Below are 10,578 nucleotides of genomic sequence, written 5' to 3'. Positions count from 1 at the left end.
TGGAGACAGACTCAGAGGGCTGGTAAGGACCTCAGGAAGTCACATCTGTTCCAGATTCTGGCACAAGGCTGGATGACCCGTCTAAACGGTCTCAGACAAATGCTTGGCTAATCAGCACTTAAAAACTTCCAGTACCAGCGAGTTTTCCGACTAGTTCAAAGCCGCGGGTAACATTTGCATGCGTGGCGTGGAGGAACAAAAGCTGGCACCCGCTCCACTGAGAGATCAGCTCTCCCGCTGGGCATGGTTCAGAGCAGAGCCTTTCCAATGGCAGCTTTAGAAGTCCTGGGACCAAATCCATTTGCTGTATACAGCCGTGGCAGGAGCAGTTATTGTGCAGGGCTGATTAAGACAAAGATCCACTCTGCTCAGATAATCTTTTCCAGGTTTTAAAAGTTTCCCTTTATTGAGTCAGAGGAAGGAGCCCGGGGCGCACTTTGTGACAAAGCCGGTTCCAGGAGACATTCCCTCCAGGAGAATGCGGCCCTGGCAGCGCCCTCACTTTGCCCCAGGCAGGGTTTAGGCAGGCGTACAGCACTGGCAAAGCTTGTTCAGGGGCTCGCATGGCAAGAAGAGCTGAACCCAGGACAGAAATCCTCCGAGCAGGCTGGCTAGAAGGCTGAGGCACCTTTCCTTCCATATGCCCGAAATGCAAAAAGGGAATGTTGCAGCTTTGAATAAACAAAAACATGGAAATAAGACCCAGGATCCCTCAGTTCTTGGCTAGCCTCCACAAACCACATTGTACAGATGGATCTCAGTAGAGAAGAGGAACTCTGACAGCGTAATAGGTCTGTGGGTCAATAAAGTGCACATAAAAGTAAGGACAAAGTAAACCCAGCCAGACACCCATAGATTCACAAACCTCAGCGAAGAACTAAGCAGTATAAATCAGAGTAGAGCAGGCAGGTGTCATGCAAATCTCTGCTGATCATTCTGGACAATAAACCCACCGTACACTTCACAGCCGAGTCCCCCGAATACGGACCTCAAGCCCAGAGACGATGCCAGTTCCAGCCTGCGCAGATGGTTTGGCTGTCTCGTTTCATCTCTGAACTATATGAATTTGAAATTACGTAGAGAGGATACCAAGGATTGCTCCCTTGATCTATGTCTCTATGTATCATTAACTCAGAATTTATTGTATGAGCCAAGAACTTCAGGGAGCCTGCACAAAACCCACGCATTTCCTGAGGCTCTCCAGGAGAAGAGGTTACAAGAAAAAAAGCAGGAAATAATCGTGCAACACTGGCAGATAAATGAGAAACCACAAAATGTGAAAGAATAAAATACAAATAAATTGGTAAAGAACATTGAAAAACGAAAGAGAAAGTAATACAGAACTGAGGAGGAAAAATAAAGGAGAAATATAACACGGGCAAAATCGAAGGGCAGAGATAAACTATGTAGGTACAAAAGAGATAAACACAGTAGGCACTAATGGAATTGAAATAATAAAAGCTTTGATAAACAAAGTAATAATACAGCAGACAATCCAAAAATGACTTAATATCCCTGCATCCTAACCTCCAGCAAAGACAGTCCACTCTCGGGGTCTGGGACGCAGCGACTCAGGAGCTGCGCGTAAGTGAGATTTTCATGGGTGTTGGGGTCGAAGAAGCCCTTGGTGTCGTCGCCGGGGTCCGAGAGGATCTGGCTCATCTCCTGGTCGAAGTAGCCCCGCTTGTAGGCCACCTCCACGGGCAGGCGGTGGCTGTGCACCGGGTCGATGATGCCGCCGGTGGCAATCTGGGCCTCCAGCAGGCGGATGCCGTGGTCCTTGACGATGAGGTCTTTCTTCATGGCCTGGAAGAGGGAGATCTGGTCCCCGGTGTAGGGGTCGCGGTAGCCGGTCACGGCTCTCTCGGCCGAGAGAAGCTTGTCGTGGAGCTCGCTGCCCACCAGGCCGGCGTCCACGGCGGCGTCCACGGACAGCTTCTGGTTCTGGAGCGGGTCCACGATGAAGCCGGTGGCCGCCTGCGCCTCCAGCAGCACCAGGCCGGTGCCCGGCCGCAGGATCCCCTTCCACATGGCCTGGCAGATGCTCATCTTCTCCATCTTGGACGGGTCGGTCTTGGAGGGCACCAGGAGGCCAGCGATGCAGCTGGTGCCCTCCAGGTACCTCTTGACGGAGTCCCTTTGCGCAATCTCCTCCACCGTCGTGGTGCCCTGGGTGAGGTCAGCCAGCGTCTTCTGGTCCAGGATGTCCGAGCTGAAGAGCTCCGAGGCGGTCACCCGTCTGCGGAGGCCCTGGAACTTCACTTGGCTGCTCCTCGCGTCCGTCTCCTGCATGATGACGGTGACGAGGCGGAGCAGCTCTTCCAGCGTCACGCTCCCTGCTCGGTACTGCCCCAGCAGCTCCTGCCTCTTCCCTTCCGAGATGTATCTGGAGTGGAGCAGTTCCCACACAGACACCTCGCGCCCGGCAAAGTCGCCGCCCGGCCCGGCCACGGTCCTCGACTTCAAGGCCTTCTCCAGCTCCCGCTCCCGCTCCGGCTCCGGCTCCCGCTCCCGCTCCCGCTCCGGCTCCTTTCGGGCACGAGCGGCGGCGCCGTCCTCCCCGGCCCTCTCTCTGCCGGCTGCTGTCCCGTTGGAGGTTAGCTCGCCCGCGCTGCCTCGGGCCTCCCGGCTGAGGATGGCGATGACGATGGAGACCAGCTCTTGGGTGGGGAGCGTGCCCGCTCTGTGCTTCTCCAGCAGCTCTTGCCGTCGCTCGGGGGCGACGTCCCCGGAGAAGAGCAGCTCCCACACGGAGACCTTTCGCCCTCGGAACTGGCCGGCGGGCACGTCGACCATGGTGGCCCGCAAGCTCTTTTCCCAGCCGTCTTCCCGGGACGAGCGGTCGGCCCCGGGGGAGCGCGCCTCCGGCCCTGCCTCCAGCTTGGTGCTGGGGCTCTTGCCAGGCCCGTGCTCCCGGCTGCTCTTCTCCTCGGTCTCGGTGACGATGGTGGTGAGGACGGTGATCATCTCCTGAACGCTCAGCCGCCCCGCCTTGTACTTCCTCAGCAGCTCCTGCCTCCTGTGCTCCAGGACGTAGCGGGAGAAGAGCAGTTCCCAGACGGACACGCTCTGGCCCTGGAAGAGGCCCACGTGGACGGCCACCCGGGCGGACTGCAAGGCTTTGCGCGCGTCCTCGTTGAGCTGGAAGAGCACGGAGCCCTTGTCCATGAGCTGCAGCATGAGGAGCCCCGAGTCGGGGTCTGGGACGCAGCGGCTGAGGAGCTGCATGTAGGGGAGGGTCTCCTGGGTGTGGGGGGCGGAGAAGTGCTCTGGATCAGAGAGCAGGAGCAATGTATCATCATCTAAGAGGCTCCGCTTTTCAGCAACCTCCACGGGCAGGCGGTGGCTGTGCACCGGGTCGATGATGCCGCCGGTGGCGATCTGGGCCTCCAGCAGGCGGATGCCGTGGTTCTTGACGATGAGATCTTTCTTCATGGCCTGGAAGAGGGAGATTTGCTTCCCTGTGTAGGGGTCTTGATAGCCGGTCACTGCTTTTTCTGCGGAAATAAGCTTTTTGCGAAGCTCGGTGCCCACAAGGCCAGCAGAGATAGCTTCCTCGACCGACATCTTCTGGTTCTGGAGCGGGTCCACGATGAAGCCGGTGGCCGCCTGCGCCTCCAGCAGCACCAGGCCGGTGCCCGGCCGCAGGATCCCCTTCCAAATGGCCCGGTAGATGCTCATCTTCTCCATCTTGGACGGGTCGGTCTTGGAGGGCACCAGGAGGCCAGCGATGCAGCTACTCCCTTCTAGGTATCTTTTTATCGAAGCAGTATTTGCTATCTCTTCTGCACTTGTTTTTCCTTCCTCCAACTTTTCCATTGTATCTTTTGTGATGATCTCTGCCGTGTATAGTTCTCTTGCTGTTATTTGCTTTCTGAGTCCCTTAAACCAGATATCATTTCTGTCCCTTTCTTTTTCTTTAATAATGTCTAAGATTTTGTCTATCAAATGTTGTGTTATAACAGAAGATTGTGCTTTGTATTTTTTTAAAAATTCCTTCCTCTTTTCTTCTGTGATATATTCTGAGTTTAGGAGTTCCCAAAGTGATAATGTAAGGCCTTGATATTTTCCTATTGATACCTGTACTTTTGTTGCGAGGAAGTTGTTTTTGGTTTCCTCATCAATGTAGAAGTAATCATCCTTCTTTTGTAGGAGCTGGAGAAAGTACAGTCCTGTTTTTGGCTCTCTGCTGCATCTGTTCAGGAGCTGGGCATAGGTGACTTTTTCATGAGTAACAGGATCCATAAATCCTTTGCTTCCATGCTCTGGATCAGAGAGCAGGAGCAATGTATCATCATCTAAGAGGCTCCGCTTTTCAGCAACCTCCACGGGCAGGCGGTGGCTGTGCGCCGGGTCGATGATGCCGCCGGTGGCGATCTGGGCCTCCAGCAGGCGGATGCCGTGGTTCTTCAGGATAAGGCCTTTCTTCATGGCTTGGAAGACAGAAATCTGGTCCCCAGTGTTGGGGTCACGGTAGCCGGTCACGGCTCTCTCGGCCGAGAGAAGCTTGTCGTGGAGCTCGCTGCCCACCAGGCCGGCGGCCACGGCGGCGGCCACGGACAGCTTCTGGTTCTTGAGCGGGTCCACAATGAAGCCGGTGGCCGCCTGCGCCTCCAGCAGCACCAGCGCAGTTTCTTCACTTAGGAGGCCTCTCTTCACCGCCTCATAGATGCTCATCTTCTCATTGTTTGCTGGGAGTTGCACCCCAGCAACGCATCCTGTCCCGTGCAGGAATCTTTGGATGGATTCTGTTTGGACAAGTTTTTGCACCGTTAGACTGCCTTGCTGCAAGCTCTCCAGCGTGTTCTTGTCAATGATCTGCGAGTCGAATAACTCCAATGCTGATACATCACCCCTGAGTCCTGTAAACTTAAGGGCCTGGTTCCTCTGCTCCATTTCCTCAACAATGTTGATGATGGCTGCGATGAGCTGCTCTAGTGTCAGAGTTTCACATTTGTACTGCTTCACTAATTCTTTCCTTTTTTGTTCTGAGATGTAGTGAGAGCACAGAAGCTCCCAGACAGATACTTTTTGGTCTTTGAACTTCCCAACTTGCATTTGGATCGGTTTTGAGTGTAGAAATTGTTTTGTTGCCTCATCAATATAGAAGTACTGGCCCCCTTTCTTGACTATCTGGAGCATGTACAGCCCAGTGTCAGGGTCTTGGACACACCTCTCCAAGAGCTGCATGTAGGTGAGATTTTCATGAGTGTTGGGGTCGAAGAAGCCCTTGGTGTCGTCGCTGGGGTCCGAGAGGATCTGGCTCATCTCCTGGTCGAAGTAGCCCCGCTGGTAGGCCACCTCCACGGGCAGGCGGTGGCTGTGCACCGGGTCGATGATGCCGCCGGTGGCGATCTGGGCTTCCAGCAGGCGGATGCCGTGGCTCTTCAGGATGAGGCCCTGGTTCATGGCTTCAAAGAGGGAGATTTGGGCTTTTGTGCCAGGGTGAGTGTATCCTGTCACTGCCTTCTCGGCGCAGAGCAGCTTGTCATAAATGTCCGCTCCTATCAGCCCTGCTGCCAGCGCCTCCTCCACCGACAGCTTCTTGTTCTTCACGGGATCAATGACAAACCCAGTGGCAGCCTGCGCCTCCAGCAGCACCAGCGCTGTGCCCGGTCTCAGGAGCCTCTTCCTCATGGCTCGGAAGATGCTCATCTTCTCATTGCTCGGCTGTATGATGACTCCAGCTATGAAATTACATCCCTCTAGGTACCTCCGGACCGAGTCCATTTCAGTGACTTCTTTGACAGTTTTCTTCCCCTGTCTGAGCTCATCCAGGGTTGTCTTGTCTATCAGCTGGGACTGGAAGAGGTCGCTGGCTGACACCTGCTTCCGCAGGCCCTTGAAGGCAAACTTCTTTGCTTGCTGCTCGGTCTCTTTGATGACCGTGGTGATGACGGTTATGATTTCTTGCAGCAAATCAGTGGTCTCCTCCTTGTATTTCTCCACCAGCTCTCTCCGCTTGCAGTTTGAGATGTACTCAGAGGTGAGGAGGTCCCAGACAGAGACCGTCTGCCCTTTGAACCGCCCTATGTGAGCAGAGACCGTCACAGATTTCAGCACCTTCATGGTTTGCTCGTCCACGTAGAAAGCTGCATCGTCTGACAGAGGCAGCAGCCAGAGGCCTGTCTCCGGGTCAAGGATGCACCTGTCCTTCAGCTGCTGGTAAGTCAGGCTCTCCTGTGTGTTTGGGTCAAAAAAGATCCTGGTGGTGTCATTGAGCCGGGAGAGGGTTTTGTTCATTTCTTCATCGTAAAAGCCGTGCCTATAGGCAGCCGGAAGAGGAAGGTGGAGATGATGGATGGGATCAATGACCCCTCCCGTTGCCAGCTGGGCCTCCAGCAAGGCAATGCCTGTGCTCAGGGGAATGAGCTCCTTCCTCACCGCTTGGCACACGGAGATGGCGTTTCCTGTGTATGGGTCTGCGTAGCCGGTCACTGCCCTCTCTGCGAGGAGGAGTTTCTCGGTGAGCTCTTCACCCACGATGCCTGCCTTGACAGCATCCTCCACCCCCAGTTTCTGGTTTGTCACTGGGTCTGTTAGGTTTCCAGTGGCTGCTTGAGCCTCCAGCAGCATCAGCCCTGTGCCGGGCAGGAGGAGGCTGCGTTTCAATGCTTGGTAAATGCTCATCTTCTCCTTGGAGGCCTGCACACAGACACCAGCGATGCTCCCAGTGCCCTGTAAGTACGTCTTCACGCTTTCCATCGCGGCTACTTCTCCGGCTGTTCTCGTGCCCTGAGCCAGTTCTTCGAACACGCTCTCATCGATGACACCCGTGTCCAGCAGCCAGACGGCAGGCACACGGCCTCGCAGGCCTTCAAAGGTGATGTGAGTGCGAGCTTTCCACTCCATTTCCTTCACGAGCTTCAGAACGAGGACGACCAGCTGTGGGAGGGACACCTCCTCGGACCTGAACTTCTCCACCAAGTCATTCCTCTGCTCCTCAGTGAAGTAGCCAGAGCTGATCAGCTCCCAGAGGGAGACCCCTCGCTCCTTCACCACCGTCTCCTTGAAGAGCTGCTGGATCTGCTCCTCTGTGTAGACGGGGGCGGCTGTTTGTGGCAAGGGCAGCAGGTGGAAGCCGGAGGTCTCGTCCTTCTCGCACCTCTCGATCAGCTGCGCGTAGGTCAGGATGTCTTTGGTGTTTGGGACAGAGAAGGCCCGGGTGTCGTCGGTGGGGCTAGAAAGGGCTTTGCTCATGCCCTCATCCAAGTAGCCTTGTTTCTGGGCAAACGCTACGGGGACGTGGTGGCCGCAGATGGGATCGATGATGCCTCCGGTTGCAATCTGGGCTTCCATTAGCTGCTTGGCCTGCTTGTCGGCAATGAGGCCCTTTTTCATGGCTTGGAAGACGGATATCTTCTTGCCTGTGAAAGGGTCTTTGTAGCCCGTGACGGCTGCTTCCACGTGCTGCAGCTTCTCGTGGAGCTCTGGCCCAACCACCCCTTCTCTGACGGCATCATCCACGCGCAGCTTCTGCTTGCTCACCGGGTCGATGATGAAGCCTGTGGCAGCCTGGGCCTCCAGCAGCGGGAGAGCGGTCACGGGCGTCACAATCTTCCTCTTCATGGCTTCGTAGATGCTCATCCTCTGGTTTGACGGCTGCAGCACGACCCCGCCGATGCTCCCGGAGCCGCAGAGGTACTTCCTGACGGTGTCCATGCGCAGCACTTCCTCCGGGCTCACAGACCCCTCCAGCACCCTCTCAAACAGAGCCCGGTCGATGATGCCCGTCTCCAGCAGATGGTAAGCCGTGACGCTGCCTCTCATGGCTGGGAACTTGATGGGGGCCCATTTCTTCATCTCCTCCTCCAGCATGGCTTGGATCTGCTCCAGGCTGAGCTTCCGGAGGCGGTAGTGGTTGAATATCTCCCGCCGCTTGCCCTCGCTGAAGTACTCGGAGGTCAGCAAGTCCCACACGGAGACGCGCGTGCCTTGGAGCCTGCCGTAGCGCACGAGAAGCTCGGCGCTGCGCAGGGCGTCTCTCGTGCTGGCGTCGACGGTCTGGCGCTTCCTGCTGTTCAGGGGCAGGAGGCAGAGCCCGGTGGCGGGCTCCGTGATGCACTTCTCCTTCAGCTGCAGGTAGGTGAGGTTCTCCTGGGTGTTGGGGTCGAAGAAGCCCTTGGTGTCATCGCTGGGGTCCGAGAGGACCAGGTTCATCTTCTTGTCGAAGTAGCCCCGCTTGTAGGCCACCTCCACGGGGATGCGGTGGCTGTTGATGGGGTCGATGATGCCGCCGGTGGCGATCTGGGCTTCCAGCAGGCGGATGCCGTGCTCCCGAACGATGTGCTCTTTGCTCATCGCCTGGAAGAGGGAAATCTTGTTTCCGGTGTAGGGGTCTCTGTAGCCGGTGACCGATTTCTCCGCCGACAACAGCTTGTCATATATTTCTGGGCCGATGACCCTTGCACGCAGAGCCTCGTCCACAGAGTACTTCTTGTTGGCCACCGGGTCGATGATGAAGCCAGTGGCCGCCTGCGCCTCGAGCAGGATGAGAGATGTCCCAGGCATTAAGAAGCCTCTCCTACTCGCCTGGTAGATGCTGATTTTCTCCTGCGAGTCCGGCAGGAGCAGCCCGCTGATGCTGCCTGTCCCTTGCAGGTACTTCCGGACCGTGTCCATCCTGACCACTTCTTTGGCCGATGTCTCCCCCTGCTTCAGCTTCTCAAACAAATCCTTGTTAATGATCTCAGAGCTCAGAAGCTGGTCCGGGGTCACCTTCTCCCTCAGGCCTTCAAAAGTGACGTGGCTGGTGGCAGCCACTTGCTCCATGGTGGCACGGACCTCCTTGGCCAGGTCTTGCACGGAAAGTGTCCCTGCTTGGTACTGCTGGGCCAGCGCGGCCCTCTGCCCCGCCGTGAAGTAGTCTGAGAAGAGGAGCTTCCAGAGCGATGCCGACCTCCCCTTGGACTTGCCACGGCCCACCGGTACCTTTGTGTTTTCCAGAGCCAGCCGAGTGCCACGGTCGATGAAGGGCTGCGTCCCCTGAGCTCCTTCCCTCCCCTCCCCGTGCAGCGGCAGCAGGTGCAGCCCGGTGCCTGGGTCGGTGACGCATCTCTCGAGCAGCTCTGCGTATGTCAGGCTCTCCTTGGCGTTGGGGTCGAAGAATCCTCTGATGCTGTCAGAGGGGCTGGAGAGGAGCCGATTCGTGTCCTCGTCTAGATACCCATCCCTGAGGGCCACCTCTGCCGGGAGGCGGTGGTTCTGGCCTGGGGCAATGATGCCGCCGGTGGCCACCTGGGCCTCCAGGAGACACAAGCCATGGTCCTTGGCAACCAGCCCCTTCTTCATGGCCTGGCACAGGGAGAGCAGGGCCCCCGTGTAGGGGTCTCGGTACCCCGTTACGGCTCTCTCGGCTGATGACAGTTTCTCGTGAAGCTCGGGACCGACGATGCCAGCCCTGACGGCATCGTCCACCGAGAGCCGCTTGCTCTTGATGGGGTCCGTCAGGCCGCCGGTGGCAGCCTGCGCCTGCAGCAGGGTCAGCGCCGTGCCGGGCACGAGGAGGTGCTCTGCCAGCGCTTGGTAAAGGCTCTTCGTCTCCCTCGCAGGCAGCACAGCGACGCCAGCTACGTGCCCCGTCCCTTCCAGGGACCGCCGGACCGAGTCCATCTCCGCTACCTCCTGCGCTGAAACCTGCCCCTCGCAGAGGGCTCTGAACGTGTCCGCGCTGATGACGTCGGAGTCCCGCAGCTGGCAGCAGCTCACCCTGCCCCTGAGCCCCGGGAAGGTGATCGTCAGGGGCAGGAGCAGGAGCCCCGTGGCCGGGTCGGTGATGCATCTCGTCTTCAGCTCCGCGTAGGTGACCCTCTCGTTGGTGTTGGGGTCCAGGAACGCTTTGCTGTCCTCATTGCTGGGGTCAGAGAGGAACCGGCTCATCTCCTCGTCCAAGCATCCCCGCTCGCAGGCCACCTCCGCGGAGACACGGGCACCCGTGGCCGGGTCGATCACGCCCCCCGTGGCCAGCTGGGCCTGCAGCAGGCGGGCGCCCTGCTCCTTCCCAACCAGCTCCTTGCTGATGGCCTGGCACAGCGGGATCCTCTCCTCCGTGTAGGGGTCTGCGAAGCCGGTCACGGCTTTCTCTGCAGACAGCAGCCGCTCTTGCAGCTCCAGGCCTACCAGCCCCAGCCTGACGGCGTCCGCCACCGAGCACTGCTTGTTCTTGACGGGGTCGGCGATGGAGCCGGTGGCTGCCTGGGCCTCCAGGAGGGCGAGCGCCGGCTCCAGCATCAGGAGGTGCTCTCTGGTGGCATCGTAGACACTCATTGTCTTCTTGGAGGCCTCAATGTACACCCCCGCGATGGTCCCTGGCACCCCCAGGTGCGCCCCATCGTCTGCCCTGGAGCCCTCCTGTCTCTGGCCTGGAGACGTGGGGCCCTCCATGCTGCCCTTTGGCTCGCTCTGGGTCCTCTCTGCGGGAACAGGCGTGCACGGCTCCGGCTCTGCAGACGGAGAGAAGAGCCCCGTGAGGACCGGTCACTACGGACAGAGAACCACCCCGGGAGGGGAGCCCAGGAACGGGCGTGGCGGGGGGGGAGCGGAGCCACGAGGCCGGCCCCACCCGGAGGGGGACAGGCC

General features: G+C 58.1%; 1 protein-coding gene across 1 annotated transcript in view; it reads right to left on the bottom strand.

Moving 5' to 3' along the window:
* Positions 1–378: 378 nt before the first annotated feature.
* The window catches only part of EPPK1 (epiplakin 1), a 13,385-nt gene continuing 3,185 nt past the window's right edge, over positions 379–10,578 (bottom strand). Inside the window, exons 2-3 of the mRNA XM_014524098.2 lie at positions 866–10,442; positions 379–671 (exon numbers count right to left, since the gene is read on the bottom strand). Of these exons, the coding sequence (XP_014379584.1) occupies positions 1,507–10,383 (8,877 nt within the window). The 5' untranslated portion in view covers positions 10,384–10,442 and the 3' untranslated portion in view covers positions 379–671; positions 866–1,506. The remainder of the gene's footprint in view (positions 672–865; positions 10,443–10,578) is intronic.

This window comes from Alligator sinensis, unplaced genomic scaffold (genome assembly GCF_000455745.1).
Source record: "Alligator sinensis unplaced genomic scaffold, ASM45574v1 scaffold987_1, whole genome shotgun sequence".
Classification (NCBI taxonomy): Eukaryota; Metazoa; Chordata; order Crocodylia; family Alligatoridae; genus Alligator; species Alligator sinensis.
The sequence above is the reverse complement of the archived record's forward strand: the minus strand, read 5'-3'. Positions and strand labels throughout refer to the sequence as shown.